Source organism: Colossoma macropomum, unplaced genomic scaffold, assembly GCF_904425465.1.
Source record: "Colossoma macropomum unplaced genomic scaffold, Colossoma_macropomum, whole genome shotgun sequence".
NCBI lineage: Eukaryota > Metazoa > Chordata > Actinopteri > Characiformes > Serrasalmidae > Colossoma > Colossoma macropomum.
The window spans coordinates 28,317,587-28,334,315 of record NW_023494806.1 but is presented as its reverse complement, the minus strand read 5'-3'; the positions used below and the strand labels follow the sequence as shown (position 1 = coordinate 28,334,315).

Below are 16,729 nucleotides of genomic sequence, written 5' to 3'. Positions count from 1 at the left end.
TTGGCTTATTCATTCAAAGATTTCACTATACAAAGACTTACTATACAAAGGCTTGAGGCCTTTTTAGGCCTAATGGGCTAAACCAAAAGCTTGAGGCCTTTTTAGGCCTAATGGGCTAAACCTGCAGGAGGGCCCATACTGCTGTTGCATGCTTGAACCCGCTCATTGCCGCTTGCGGCTATATTTAGGGTTCAAGCACGAAGTGCGTAGAACCCTATTGGAATTGTGCGGATTTTTCTTCTTCTTATTATTATTATTATTATTTTTCTGCCCTGAAACGGAACGCACAGCCCAAACCGTAAGTCCTAGAGACTTGAAACTTGGTCAATAGGTAGTAGTCCCTCCCGCTACTCAGGCGCAAGAAATCAGTCCTGTCGGCCACAAGGGGGCGCTACAGCGAAGGCCAACGCGTTTAGGTCTATATCTCTTAAACCAGATTTTTGCCAGACAAGCCATATTTTTTTCCTGATTCTATGGGTCCAAATAAACCTTTTGGCTATTTTGATTATTTAGCTCCGCCCACTTAGATTTTTCGCAATACTGCGAAATATGCGAAACCTACTTTTGCGAACTAGTCCTACAATTTTTGACCAATCCTCATGCTTTTAGTGTCAAAAAATTCAGAAGAGCCTCAAAGTCAATAATTATCAAAAACATTTCAAGTTTTCCATACAACATGGCTGCCATATGCAAATGAACCCTTCTGGATAAATTCAAATTAATTCAGAATTAATTCAAAATCTGTAGAATCCTTCAGCCAAAAAATTTCAGACTTCACAGGCAATGTCAGTAGACCATTCTGAGGTAGCCATTCGATTTTTGTGCGCATATGTTTTGTGCATTCTAATGGAGTATGCCAAGTTTGGTCCAGATTGGCCTTTGGGGGTGCTTCAGGACTCAAAAACACTGAAAAATCAATAAAAATGCTATTACACTGTTATTACAAGGCCCACATATAAACAATTGGTGCCATGTGACTCAGTCCACTAAGATGAACAACTTTCTAATTACATGTTATGTCAAAAATTGCACTGCTTGTTTTTTATTTTGACTTATTCATTCAAAGATTTCACTATACAAAGACTTACCATACAAAGGCTTGAGGCCTTTCTAGGCCTAATATAATAGAAGGCTTGAGGCCTTTTTAGGCCTAATGGGCGAAACCAGAAGCTTGAGGCCTTTTTAGTCCTAATGGGCTAAACCTGCAGAAGGGCCCATGCTGCTGTTGCATGCTTGAACCCGCTCATTGCCGCTTGCGGCTATATTTATTATTATTATTATTGTTATTCTTTTTCTCCGATAAAACGAATCGCCCAGACCAAACCGTAAGTCCTAGAGACATGAAACTTGGTCAATAGGTAGTAGTCCCTCCCGCTACTCAGGTTCGCGAAATGAGCCCAATCGGCCTAAAGGTGGCGCTATTGCGCAACACAACGCGTTTGGCTCCATAATTCCTTCCCCAGATTTTTGCCAGACATGACATATTTTTTTCCTGATTCCTTGGGTCCAAGAAAACAACTTTGTAATTTGGACCATTAAGCTCCGCCCACTTAGATTTTGAGCTAATTTGCATAATATGCGAAACCTACTTTTGTGAACTAGTCCTACAGTTTTCATCCAATCCTCATGTTTTTGGTGTCACAAAATTCAGAAGAGCCTGAACCTCAATAATTATCCAGCACATTTTTAATTCTTTACTCAAAATGGCTGCCATATGCAAATTAATTCTTCTGGAAAAATCAAAATAATTCTTATTTAATTGAAAAATCTGTAACTCGAGAATCCTTCACCCAAAAAATTTGAAACTTGACAGGCTTATTCCTAAAGAGACTCTGAGGACACCTATTCATTTTTGTGTGCATAAGTCATTAGGGGGCGCTGTAAATGCTATGTAGCTGTTTCTCAGCATCCGTACATCCGATCAAGTTGAAACTTTGCAAGTACCATCTATTCCAAAGACTATAAGTGAATCTTTCAGGACACTTTGAAATATTTAAATTTGTGGCCGCCATCGGCCAATAAGCTTTCAGCAGCCATTTGACAGGCTTAGCAGTGGCCAATCCTTATGATACTTGATATCTATCTCTATCTCACCACCTTCTAACAACCTGTGAAGTTTCAAAATATTTGGCCACTGGGGGGCGCTATTACAGAAAATCAAGTATATCTTGTACAGATTGTTATTTTTGGTCAAATAACTTAGATGACCTCATGCAGTGCAGTGTTCCAAAACCATTTTGTCATTTGAAGTCTATTAAAAAAGTGCTTAGTTTTTTTTCAATCCTCAAATGTTTGAAATTAGCACTTTTCGAACTACTCCGTGGAATTTGAAGCTACCTTCTCAAACCTAGTCTAGAAATACTCTGTAGCCTCTCTAAGTAAATAATTATCCAGCACATTTTCCATTTTTTCTCATTGTGGTCTCCCTCCTTCACTAAATCATTGCGGCCATAGCATTGCTAGCTTAAATTGCTATAACTCATCAGTCCTTGGTCCGAACATCTCAAAACTTTAAGTTTGTTTATACATTGAGACTCTGATGTGGCTTGCAAAATTTGATCCTAATTGGCCAATAGGGGGCGCTTTAGCACTCAAAAACACCTAAAATCCTTAAAAATGTTGTTACAACAATACTACTAAGTCTACAGATAAATAAGGTGTCATTTGATTCAGTTCACTGATCTAATTGACTTTGTAATTACATGTTATATCATAAATTGTGCTTCTTTTCTGGTATTTTGAATTATTCATGTAAAGACTACAGCTTGTAATACCAAGGTCAAAAGGTCAATCTGAACAAAACTCAATGAAAATCTTTGACAAAGGTCCCTGATCAATATTCATAACATTTGAAGACCTTTGGACCAATTCTGACCCACTTTCACTGAGGTCCTTTATGCTAAAAGGCCCTTATGGGTCCATTGGGTCTGTTTATGGCATGCTTATCAAAGCCTTTAACATGAAGAAACTAAATACTTCGTAAACGCAACAAAGACAGAAACTGTACCATTAATCATGTATTTCTTTAATCCTTTGTAGATCAGTAAATTGAAATGTAAACATATATTAGGTTTAAAACCCCCTGCTTATTGTTCATGACAAATGAAGGCCTTTTGATTAACTCAGACTTCTTTTCAGCCTCTCTGCCTCGAAGGCCCAAACTGCATAAGGCCTGATTGGGCCTTTTGGCTCAAAGTGCATGAGAGCTTCTTGGGCTTATGTGTGCTTGGACCCGCTCATTGCCGCTTGCGGCTATATTTATTATTATTATTATATAATTTTTACATGTGGCAGTACAGGTTCTATTTAGTCAGTTTCAACCTATTTTCTCTCATTAATACTCAATAGTGATGCATATTATGTATCATGAAAATGTATCATGATTATAATACTTCATGCCTCATTGTTCACCACTAAGTTCAATACAGTTCAGTGAGTTTATATATTTGTTGCACACAGTGTTTGTCAACATCTTCAGATGTGATGGTGAGATGTAGAGTTCAGTGAAAGTGTGTGTTTGTGTATGTATTTTTATATAATTTTACAGGTAACCAATTACCTGGTGTGCTTGTCGGTGTTGAGGTGAGGCTCCTGCAGTGTGGAGCAATGGTAACATGCAGGAGAAGCTCTGAGCGATTCATCAAGCTCTTAACTAAGGCTTTGGTTTTGGCCAGAGGGACAGTACTTCTAGACTGCTGTGTGGAGTTGATCTCCTGAAAAAATTTTTCTCTGTAACACGCACACACACACACACACACACACACACACACACACACTTCAGATTATTAGATACACACTGTTAACAGTGAGTAAATAGTTACAGTATCAGAATCTGAATATGACTGTACACATTTACTTTTGCCCACACAGTCACGAGGATCAGATTCAGTCCATGTGATCGGACAGGACAGCTGGTATCAGGTCTGATGACGCTGCAACTTTACAGAATTGAGAAAAAGTGCAGGGTGTAGACCATGTGGATGCTTCCCAGATTTCAACAATAGGAACCCCTTTCAATGCAGGCCAGGAGGTGGAGACTCCCCCGATGGTGTGGCAAGTAGCAGGAGCGGGCAATGAACGAATGGCAGCTGTGTAAGCCAGCTCAATTACCTTCATTAGCCAGTGTGAAAGACGCTACTTTGAGAGTGGAGAGCCATGTTTGGCTTCCGTAAAGCATATGAACAGTCTTCCGCACCTTCACAGCAGCAGAGGTAGCACTTCAAAGCCCTGACAGGAGATAAAAGCTGTCTCCTGGGGTCTGACTGGTCAGTATATGCCACCAGGCTGATGGACTAGTTAATAAACCCAGGACTAAGAATGTCGGCTTTGGCCTCAACATCACTTTCCCATTGTCTGTAACCCACTGCAGACACAGGGAGCTGACTTATAATGCGTGTGGCTCTCATATGCACTTTCTCACATGAGCAATAGCATGGTTTTCAGTGATAGCCACAAGGTTTTGTACCAACAGTTTGCACCAGCGGAACGCTGCATATGTAGTCCAGCACAATAGGGGGCTCTCAGGGCAGCGTCAAGGTCAAGTGGGGCTGAGGAAGTCTCTATGCCTTATTCAAGTAGGCCACAATCAACATGTGGAAGCCCAGAGATGGGCTGTGGCTTGGAGCCAGATGGCAAGAGAGAGAAGTAACGTGGATTTTCAAAGTAGAGGGAGATCTCTTCATCCCCAGTAGCTCCTGCAGGAACAAAAGCACTGTCTCCGCAAAGCATGACAGTGAGTCTACTTGGTTCTTTGAGCACCAGCCCATGAACACCTGCCACCTATCCTTATATAAGGCACGGGCTGAAGGAGCTTTAAGACTCCTATTTCTGACTCCAGGAGAGCATGGTGACAGATCTGTGGTAGCCCTAAGGGCCACAGCCATAGCTGGACAAACTCCAGTCGTGGTTGCTACACCTGGCCCTCCAGCTGGGAGTGAAGGTCCTTCCATACACGGAAGGCCCTGTAATAAAGACAGAAGCAGAGGAAACCATGGCTGTCTTGGCCACCATGGTGTTACCAAGAGGACTCAATAATCTTCTCTCTGAACTCTGTCTAGGACAACTGGAATGAGTGGCAGTGGAAGAAACGCATACAGCAGCTGCCTTGGCCAGTCATGGGCCAGAGTGTCCCATTCTGAGAACCACAGCTAACAGGTCCATGTGTACCTGTCCAAATTTGCCCCAAATCATACTGACCAGGCTCAATGTGTGCTGCGAGACTGCCATTGTCACGTTGGTCATGAGTTTCACCACTAACAACTCGAGGTGGCTGATATTTTCCTAGCCAGTGTCCACTGACTAATCGACCTGAGTCCACCTGTGCCACCATACTGCACCCCGTCCTGTGGTAGATGCATCTGTTGTAACTACCTCTCTGCATGAGGGCAACTGACCCATCATTGTCCTGGACGTGAGAAGCTGTAAGGATTGCCATAATCTGAGAGTTTTAAACTTGTTAGTAAGTTCTATTAAAAAGGTTATTAGCTGAGCTAAGTACATCTGTTTAAGTAATACAGCAGACCAGTTTTTCTTATGCATCTCCCCCACTCCATCTGGGGGCCACTTATCTGCTTTCTTCGCAGTGCACAGCAGCGCTAGCAATGTGGCTTCACTTCCTGCCACAGTAAAGGGCCAGTATGGCAGTTTACTGTATGCAGCAGCCCTGGGAATACACGCTGTCTGGCCGGCACAAAGTCCGAGCACCACGGCAGCCAAGGCACGCTAACTCGCCATAGTGTAAAAAATTTCCAATTCCAATATGGGAGCTGGGGCTTGTGCAGCCTGAGATACTTAGCTGAAAGCTCCGCTAGTCTGGTGGCTATGCTTTTCCCCCCCAAGATCGAGCTCTTTCAACGTAAGGGGAGAGCTGCAATCCTCGGTGGTCCCAGCCTAAACTGAGATGCTCAGGTGTGGTCAGACGAGGAGTCGCTGACAACAGGTAGTAGAGGACAAAAAAGTTTAAAAACTCTGGCATTATGATATGGGGTCACTGGGCTGCAAGGTTGGTCTGATAGCAAGGAGAGAATGGAGGAAGGCTGCAGTGTGTCACGGGATGACACAGCCTCAGTGACACCACATGCACACGAAGTCACATATTGACTCATTTGGTATGCATCCCTCAGTCTGAAGCTGCAAATGCAGGGCAATATCCACTCAGTAAGTACCACCACTGGTGATCAGGAAATATAAAACCTAACTTATATCTCGCATACATCAGTTGCTTTGCAGCAGACAGAACAAATGATTATTGACTTCAATTGAGTAGTTTTGGATTTTCTAACATAGATCAGATGTCGTAAGATCTTATCTTGAACTTGTCAGAGATTAACTTAGAACTAAAGTTAGAAAGTAACATACTGTGATCCCAAAACATTATCAAATTTTCAGTTAACCAGGGGACAGCACAAAACAATGCCAGGAGCTCACTAGAGGAAAAGTTTTTTTTTCTTTTTTTTTTAAAGAATCAAATGAAAAGTATCATTTAAAATCCTTGATTTAAAGTTTTGAATCTTACCTTAATGCCATCACTACATTCTCCAGATCACTCCAGTCTAAAGGAACCTCCTTTAGAGAACAAAGAAGTTCAAGCTCCTTCATTTTGCTCTGTTAAAAAAAAATAATAAAAAATGTATTGACCAATTCTCCAATTTCACCTCACCCCTTTGATCACTTTTGATCACGTGTTGTTAATTCTGTCAAACACAGGCTGCCAAGTGATATCCCTGAATAACCCCAGTTTTCAAATGGTCCATGAATTTTACTCACTGTTTTGAAATAAGCTTGATTTAGTGAGTGAACATAGTAAGTTTCAAATCACGCAGCTCACTCCCCACTACATACAGTGCACAAAGTCATGTGTCAAAATGTTTAGTTCCCTATTAAGAAATATAGACATATCTGATCTTCTTTCAAACATTATCTATAAGATAAAATTGATGTAACTGCATCACAAAAACAATGACAATTCTGACCATCTTAATTTTAACAACAATTTGAACAAAAATGCCAATACCTACACCTTATGCTCTAATAGCTGGTATTTCCCCTTTGACTGAAATGACCTCAATAATACGCTTCCTATAACCGTGTACTGGTCCCAGACATTGTGTATCTCTGTGTTTAGTTTGCGTCAAACATGTCTTCTGTTACTATGAACAAATAATTCAACTTGGTTTTATCTGGATCACCTGTATTTATCTGTCCAAAGTGCATTGTTCCAGAAGTCCTGGTCTTTGTCTAGGTGTTCTCTGGCAAACTTTAGTGTTGCCCTAATTTGTTTTTTTTTTCTCAAAGCTTTCCTCCTTGCACACACCTCATGCAAGTCAAACTATGAATGGAGTGGAATGGCTGATATCTAATATCTAATTGTTTTTAGATATTTTAAATCAAATCATCATATGCATCTATAACCTTCTGAAAGCTATGGTGATACCACACTTCAACAATCAAGAGCAAACCAAACAAAATGTCTGAGGTTTGATGAGTATTAGAATGTATGAGGTTTAAATAAGACGGGCTCCTCTAAAATCCTCTCTAATGATGTTCCAATAATTTGCAGCTGATGTGGTGCACCTAATTCTTATTTTAGGTATTTTAAGTATTAATAAATGTGGGGGTGTCCTAACTTCTTCCTCACAAGAAAACTGCATTTCTATTTTACAAGTTATTCAAGGACATTTCTTTAGTTTTATTTGTTTAATTGTATTACTTTCAAAGCTCAATATTGTTCAAATGTCCATATGTTTAAATATGTTAAAGACATAAAGACAAGGTTTTCATGGGGTGCCCTCATTTTTTCACATGACTGTATATGGAAACCAAGTTGCAAATACAGCCCATTTCAAATGAACTGTTTCTGTGAGGTCACAAAAAACAAATTTACATACAATCAGGTCCAAACGTATATAGACAGTAACGCAATTTTTGTAATTTTGCCTCTGTACACCACCACAACGAATTGTGTGATTGAATTGTGTAAGTGATGTGATTTAAGTATAGACTTTCCAGGAGTTTAACAAAAATACTGCACTAACTTTTTTACTAATTACAGCAATCTCAATATGCAGTCCAAAGAATTGTCGATGCAAGTGAAGGAGGGCATCATTAGGCTGAAAAAAACTAAGCAAACCTATCAGAGAGATAGCAGAAACTTCCGGAGTGGCCAAATCAACATTTTGGCACATTTTTAAAAAAAATGCAATGGCAAGCTCAGCAACACCAAAAGCCCTGGAAGACCACTAAAGACAACTGAAGTGAATGATTGCAAAAATCTTTCCATGGTGAAGAAAAAATCTTTCACAACATCTAGTCATGTCAAGGACATTCTAGAGGAGGTTGGCATAACATCAAAGTCTACAATCAAGAGACACCTTCATGAATGTACAACCCCATTTCCAAAAAAGTTGGGACGCTGTGCAAAATGTAAATAAAAAAATTCAATGATGTGCAAATCATTTAAACCCTACATTTAATTGAAAATAGTACAAAGACAACAAATCAAATGTTGAAACTGAGAAATTTCATTGTTTTTTGAAAAATATATGCCCATTTTGAATTTGATTCCAACAACATGTTTCAAAAAAGTTGGGACGGGGGCATGTTTACCACTGTGTTTCATCACCTTTTCTTTTAACAAACTCTGTAAGCATTTGGGAACAGAGGAGACCAACTGCTGTAGTTTTGAAAGTGAAATCCTTTCCCATTTTTGCTTAACACAGAATTTCAGCTGCTCAACAGTCCAGAATCTACTTTGTCATATTTTTCATTTTATAATGTGCCAGATGTTTTCAGTGTTGACAGGTCTGGACTGCAGGCAGGCCAGTCTAGCACCCTCACTCTTTTAATACGCAGCAATGCTGCTGTAATACATGCAGACTATGGTTTGACATTGTCTTGCAGAAATAATCAAGGCCTCCCCTGAAAAAGATGTCATCTGGTTGGCAGGTTCAGCATTAATGGTACCTTCACAGATGTGCATGTCACCCATGCCATGTGCACTAATACACCCCTCTACCATCATGAATACTGGCATTCGAAATGTGCACTGATATCAAGCTGAGTGGTCTTTAGCCCGGATGAAAAATATGACAAAGTAGATTCTGGACTGTTAAGCAGCTGAAATTCTTTTATTGACGTATAAAGCCCTACATGGGCTCGCTCCTGAGTACCTGCAAGACCTTATTTCCCATTACGAGCCACCACGATTACTCAGATCACAGAGTGCTGGCTTTTTAATAGTTCCCAGAATTCAGAAGGCTTCAGCTGGGGGAAGAGCCTTTTCTTATAAAGCCCCCAAACTCTGGAATGATCTTCCAGAAAATGTTCGGGACTCAGACTCAGTCGCAATCTTCAAATCTAGACTGAAAACTCACTTGTTTAGTTTAGCTTTTGGTAGTTAATGTTTCCCCTTAGATAAAGGCAGCAGATCCAGGGGTCCATGGACGCAGGGAATTATAGTAAACTGAGACGCTGGTGCTGTCGTCCCGTCGCTCGCACGCGATCACTCAGGTTTGTGGACGGTGGAGTCAGATCTGCCGGAGTCATTAGCCACACTCTGGAAATGTTTTACATAATATTATACATACACCCATACAGAACAAAACTAATTCCATCTCCCTACCTTTTTCCGAGTAAACGACTGCCCACCTGTCCGGCCGGACACTGATGGATGATTGTCTGTCGAGCTCTCCTGCTACCCGCTTCAGACCAGTTACCCATGCCCCAGTCACCGCCACTTGCCCAGCTACCGCCACTTGCCTTGGACTAGCTGCCCACCCTACACTGAAGTTTTCATGGACTCCTAACTATTACTACTACTACTACTACTATTAATATTAGTAGCATAATAATTTTGTAGGTAGTTTAACCAGAGGAGGATGGGTCCCCCCTTGTGAGCCTTGGTTCCTCCCAAGGTTTCTTCCCTAGCTCTGAGGGAGTTTTTCCTTGCCACTGTCGCCACTGGCTTGCTCACCTGGAGGATTTGCATTTCATGTTAAAACTTTGTCCTTAATGGATTTCTGTGAAGCTGCTTTGTGACAACATCTGTTGTAAAAAGCGCTATACAAATAAATTTGACTTGACTTGAGGACACAGTGTCCATGATTTCCAAAAAGAAATTCAAATGTTGATTTGTCAGACCACAGAACACTTTTCCACTTCCCCTTAGTCCACTTTAAATGCGTTCGGGCCCAGAGAAGGTGGCAGCATTCCTGGATCCTGTTAATATATGATTTCTTCTTTGCGTTTTAACAGATTTAATTAGCATTTGCAGATGCAGCCCCGAACTGTTTTCATAGACAGTGTTTTTCAGAAGTTTTTCTGAGCCCATGCAGTGATTTCCACTACAGAATCATGTGTTTTTAATGCAGTGCTGTCTGAGGGCCCAAAGATCATGGCCAGCAAATACCGGTTTTTGGTCTTGTCCCTTGCATACAGAGATTTATTCAGATTCTCTGAATCTTTTATTGTTATTATGCACCGTAGATGACGAAAAGCAAAAGTTCTTGTGCTATTTTACATTTGACTTATTTTCTTTGAAGCATTTTCAATGAAATATAAGGTTTAAATGATTTGCATCATTGCATTTTGTTTTTATTTACATTTTCACAGCGTTCCAACTTTTTTAGAAACGGGGTTGTAAATACAGAGACTTTACTTTAAGATGCAAACCACTGGTAACACTCAAAGACCAAAAGGCCAGATTAGACTTTGAGACCTAAACAAGCCTGCCCAGTTCTGGAATAAAATTCTTTGGACAGATGAAAACCAGATTAACTTGTACCGCAATGATGGGAAGAGAAGAGTATGTAGAAGGAAAGGAAGGGCTCATAATCTGAAGCATACCACATCATCTCTCAAACATCATGGAGGCAGTGCTATGGCATGGACATGTATGGCTGCCAATGGAACTGGGTCAGTGGTGTTTACTGATGATGTGACTGCTGATACAAGTAGCAGGATGAATTCTGCAGGGTACAGAGCTATACTTTCTGCTCAGAGTCAGTCAAATCGTGCAAAACTGATAGAATGGGACTTCACACTACAGATAGACAATGACCCAAAACATACCACAAAAGCAACCCAAGAGTTTCTAAAGGCAAAGAAATGCAATGCTGAGTCAGTCACCTGACCTCAACCCAATTAGGCATTCTTTTTCCGAAGACAAAAAAAAAGCATAGGTGGCTGCAGTAAAGAAGACAAAAAACAGCATAGGTGGCTGCAGTAAAGGCCTGGCAAATCATCTCAAATGAGGAATATTTGCTGACATCCATGTGTCCCAGACTTCACGCAGCCAATGACTGCAAAGGATTTACATCAAAGTACGAAAAATAATCTTTGTATTAACAATTGTGTTAATCTGTTTACTTTTTAGCCTGTGAAAGTGGAAGAACTATGTAAAAAAGCTGCATTCTTAAACGGTTAATGCAAGTCTGCCCTTCAATCAAATCTTGATTGCTTCATTCAAAAAAGCTGCATTCTTAAACGGTTAGTGCAAGTCTGCCCTTCAATCACATCTTGACTGCTTCATTTCAGATCAGTTGTGGTGGTGTACGGAGGCAAAATTTTAAATAATTGTGTCACTGTCCAAATACTTATGAACCAGATCGCAGGCTTATTCAGCCTTTCTGCCTGTTCAGGCTTTTACAAGGAGTGTTTCAGGCTTGTTTTTTTTGAGAGTGCTTTCTGACTGAGGTATAGGAGTTCATTTCCATATTTTCGGTGTCAAGAAAACAAAACAAAACAAAACAATACAAAAACCCAACAACAAGAAAAAGCCAGTATCTCCGCTTTTTATTTATCTACATTATTTAGGCTCAGCCCTTTACATCGTGAGAAAATTTCACAATAAATGGACCAATAGAAATGCTCCAAAATTGCTTAGACTCAAATCTCTTTACACATACTTACATTAAAAGTACAGAAAGTTACCACTTTGGAGATACTTGTTTTTCCAATTATAAATGTTGATGCATAAAACTACACAACATAACATGTGGACCTCAGGGTAAAAAAAATTCTAGAAAAACAAAGGTTATGGGCCCTTCAACATTTTTCCATTCAGTTTTTTTTTTAATTTATTAGTGGTATTATCAGAATACTGCCAAATGATTTACATGGCTTTCATAATTGTGACTTACCTCAAAAAAGTGGTAATCATAAAAAAAGGGTGTGTTGTTCTCTAGCTTGCCTTGCTGAGCCTCATCCACCTCACTCTGCCACTTCTGTTCTAGTTCAGCCACACTCTGAAACACAGCCATTAAACAATTAGACACGACACAATAAAACAAATAAATAAATAAAATCTAAATTCCTGCACAGTATAGTGATTTTAGTTGAAATGTTAGAGCAGCGAAATCACCAAACTGTGCTGGACTCCGGCCCTTAGTTCCCCACCCCAGCTCTACACAGTTGTTTTATATTCAGCCACACACATGCACACAAACAAAGGGTTCATACACTTTGTAGCACCTTATGGACACGGCTTATAACTCACTCACATACTCACTCCACTTACATTTAACAAGATTGTCCACAAAGGGGAGCTACGGGCACTCTAGAAACTATAGTGAAAACAACCTGCATGCTGCTGCTTTGCATGATTAACACTTTGTGTCCTTGTTAAACAGTGGAATTCTATGTCTTTTCCGTGAATTTTTCATGGCATAAAATGAATGAAATTCCACACCAAACATTAAGCAGTGTGCTGCCAGACATAACTTCTGTACCAGGATACCACAATACTAATATACCATACGATATTGCTTTCCTGTTTTAGTAATAATTTAGCAATGTATGTGATACATAAGCAAGATTTTATTTTGTGCACTTTACTTGTGGTATGCAAACAGTTAACTCTAAGTCATTGCTTAAAATCCATAAAAATGAGGAAACTCAGGAAGCATGAGCTCATTAAATTATTAATACTAAACCTCTATATCATCTGATGTGTGTGATACTGTGATATAAATAAAATAAATAAAAACATTAATAAAAACATTATATTGAATTTTTATCACCACCTAGCACTAATTTAACATAGACAGTTGTTCTCAGCACCGCAGTAACACTGACATGGTGGTGGTGTGTTAATGTGCGTTGTGCTGGTACGAGTGGATCAGACACAGCAGTGCTGCTGGAGTTTTTAAACACTGTGTCCACTCACTGTCCACTCTATTAGACATCCCTACCTTATCAGTCCACCCTGTAGATGTTAAGTCAGAGACGATAGCTCATCTGCTACTGCACAGTTTGTGTTGGTCATCCTCTAGTCCTTCATCAGTGGTCACAGGACGCTGCCCACAGGACACGATTGGCTGGATATTTTTGGTTGGTTCTCAGTCCAGCAGTGACACTGAGGTGTTTAAAAACTCCAGCAGCACAGCTGTGTCTGATCCACTCAGACCAGAGCAACACACACTAACACACCACCACCATGTCAGTGTTACTGCAGTGCTGAGAATGATCCACCACTCAAATAGTACCTACTCTGTGAGGGTCCATGGGGGTCCTGACCATTGAAGAACAGGGTAAAAGAGGGCTAACAAAGTATGCAGAGAAACAGATGGACTACAGTCTGTAATTGTAGAACTACAAAGTGCACCTTTATAGTAAGTGGAACTGATAAAATGGACAATGAATGTAGAAACAAGGAGTCATAGTGATATATATATATATATATATATATACACGTATTAAGAGCATCTCAGTAGTTCGCTCATCACATCTTAATGTAGCTGCAGCAGACCAAGAGCTGTGACTCTCAGTTAAGGTGCTAGTCATGCAAGTCTCAGTGTGAGAAGCAGCAATGATGTCTCAGGTTTTGCTGTGTTTTTTGCCATCTAGACTCTGTAGTGTTTCAAATAATTTCAACATCTGGGAAATCACATGATGTTTCCAGCACTTACTATTTTCCATGACTTTTCCAAGCCTGGAAAACCAAATTTGATTTGAAAAATTACTTTGATTTTCATGACAATACAAACCCTTGCCTGTGTATACCTGCAACTGTCTCTCCATGGCATTAATCTTCTTGAAGGTCTCAGCCATGATCTTGCATAGCAGGTCATGCTCCTCTCCATGCTCCTCTCTATACTGAAAGTTCACCAGAGACTGCAGTGCATCTATCAAACCCAAGTGCTTTATCACACATGACACGATCACCTCCTCCATTACATCTGGTCGGATAACCTCTCTAGAACAAGAATGAAAGAAATTGAGAAATAAAATTCAAAATGTCAACACTGAGACAGATATGTATGGAATAAACACTAGCAGGAATTAAAAAAGAAAGTGTGAAAAAAAAAATCTAATTAGGAATTATTAGGAGGACATGAAAATTAGTGCTATTTAAATCCGGTTTTAGAGGGCCTGCTCAAACATACCTGGTTCAACTCATCTTTGAATTACCAAGTTTGGTATGTAAGTTACAGAGACATCACCAAACTGTACTGGACACTGGCCCTAATATTTGCTATCATCTAATGAAAGGCCAGGTTTGGCAGTGAGGGTGACCTCATAATAAATGGCAAAATGACCCCAAAGAGTCTTTCATCTGTGCTTACTTGATGCTGGGGCGGAACTGAGGGCGGGCCCTGCCTGAAAGCTCCCTCAGGCGGCCCATTATGCCTGGGGGCAGGCGGATACGTGGCAGATCACAGCAGACACCAGGCATGAGGCCTGGTGGGGGCATGAGCACATCTGTGGGGTAGGTGAACTCCCGGTCCTCGTCAATGGTAAGTGGGAGGGGAGAGGGAGAAGGGGTAAGAGCAGGAGAGATAGCACCGTTGGCTTCCACCTGCCACTGGCATCTGAGATTGAGGCATATAAAACCAAATTAAAAAGCCAAATACAAAAGCAAATAAGGCTTCACACATTAAAAAAAAAAACATAATAGCTAAGAAACACATTTAGTTTACATTAAAACAACAAATGCACTTTCAGGTTAGCCAACCTTTGCAGGAGTTTAGAGCAGAGCAGGTCGTGGCAAGACTCTTCCTCTCGTGTGATATCAGGGCCATTGTAAAGGATGCGTAACATGGAGCATGCCAGAACTGACAGACCCAAAGCCAGGTCAGCAAGAAATGGAAGACCACCAGAAACATCCTCCGAAGACTCCTGAATTGCACAAGATCAATATGAACACAATCAATATGAACACATACATTAAAGTGCAACAAAGTTAAAACTAATCGCACCTAATACATCTTGTGGACAAAAATGACAATTATGTAAAATCAGATTTAGTGAGGTGCCACACTACATTGCATTTGTGTGTAATTTCAGACGCAGGACAATAAGAAAACTTATGTTAAGCACATGAAGATGCATGTGGACAAGCAGAGCTATACTGAACACCACTCACAAGAGACTAGGGGTGTAACGGTACCTGTATTCGTCCCTAAAGGCAACGTCTGCACCGTGACAGTTTGGTGCATGTAGTCTTACAGAGAATATGCAGTATGTGCGAAGACTGATGAACGTGAAGCGGAACCAAATTTCACAAGCGCGAGTTTTACCCGGAAACCCTAAGCTGTAAGCCGTTAGCACTTTAGAAGCGGCTGTCCGCGGAGCAGCCTTTGTAAAATACATACTAGCACTTGATTCGGTCAATCGAGGGTTCATAACTGCAGGCGCATCATAACTCCTGGCCCCCGATCAGCTGTGAGATGGAGTTTGAGGTGTTTAAACAGTGAGTGAGAGTTGAGGAAGGTGGCTATCGAGGTAAATAAAAAGAGGGGATTTGAAGAAAAGAAAAAAAAACAAAAAAACAAACACAAGCGGAAACTTACGTTTTAGGGCCACTGGTAATAAAAATAAAAATAGTAAACTTTGAGAATAAAGTCGTACGGTATGATATTTCAAGAAAAAAAGTTGTACTATTTTCAGAAAAACGTTGTACTATTTTGAGAAAAAAGTCATACTATTTTGAGAAAAAAGATGTAATATTTAGAGAAAAAAAGTCGTAGAATTACGACACTAACGTGGCATTAATACCAGGAAAGGTTGCAATATTGTGACCAAAGGATTTGTAAAGGGAAACTCCTCTTGTTAAAATGAGTGGCGTTGAGGAGTTGATGGAGTTATGCTTTCATATCGATTTCACCCATAAAGAAATACTCTCCCTGTCTCTCCTGGCACATCAACACCAGAGTGTTATTAGTATAAGAGATGGCTGAAACGGCTGCGCAAGAAACTGTGTTTATTAAGAATAAAGAACCAGACGGACTCAGAGGAAACTGTCTGTTTTGTTGAAGGAGAATCACAGACAGTGTCGTCCACATGGCTATCGGTGGCTACATCTCTGTGCCATTCAATAAGGGCATGAAGTTTTACAGACATCGAGAATGATAAATCAAAATGATCGATCCACAAAGAGACAGGAGTGAGTGGAACTCCTGCGTGCCAGTACAGCAACCAAGACCCCAACGCGTTATGGCAGCCCCCCTACAGTTAGCCCACTTTATCCTCAAAATATTATGACTTTATTCTCGAAATATTACGACTTTATTCTCGAAACATTACAACTTTTTTCTTGAAATATTCAGATTTTTTTTTTCTCGAAATATTATGACTTTATTCTCAAAATAGTAATTTTTTTTTTCAAAATATTATGACTTCTTTCTCGAAGTCTACTGTTTTTATTTTTATTAACAGTGGCCCTATAACGCTGTCGTAGAAACTAAACGACTGAAACGAGTGAAATTTATCCTTATCCACAGCCTGCAGTATT

The 16,729-nt window shown here is 40.2% G+C and overlaps 1 protein-coding gene across 10 annotated transcripts in view; it reads right to left on the bottom strand.

Annotated features, from left to right (window-relative positions):
• The window catches only part of LOC118827025 (probable E3 ubiquitin-protein ligase HECTD4), a 171,767-nt gene that overhangs the window by 106,789 nt on the left and 48,249 nt on the right, over positions 1 to 16,729 (bottom strand). For all 10 annotated transcript variants that reach the window (XM_036598209.1, XM_036598214.1, XM_036598211.1 and 7 more), the window contains 6 exons: positions 14,951 to 15,114; positions 14,562 to 14,807; positions 13,999 to 14,191; positions 12,138 to 12,242; positions 6,515 to 6,603; positions 3,560 to 3,729 (listed from right to left, as the gene is read on the bottom strand). In XM_036598209.1, the coding sequence (XP_036454102.1) occupies positions 3,560 to 3,729; positions 6,515 to 6,603; positions 12,138 to 12,242; positions 13,999 to 14,191; positions 14,562 to 14,807; positions 14,951 to 15,114 (967 nt within the window). The remainder of the gene's footprint in view (positions 1 to 3,559; positions 3,730 to 6,514; positions 6,604 to 12,137; positions 12,243 to 13,998; positions 14,192 to 14,561; positions 14,808 to 14,950; positions 15,115 to 16,729) is intronic.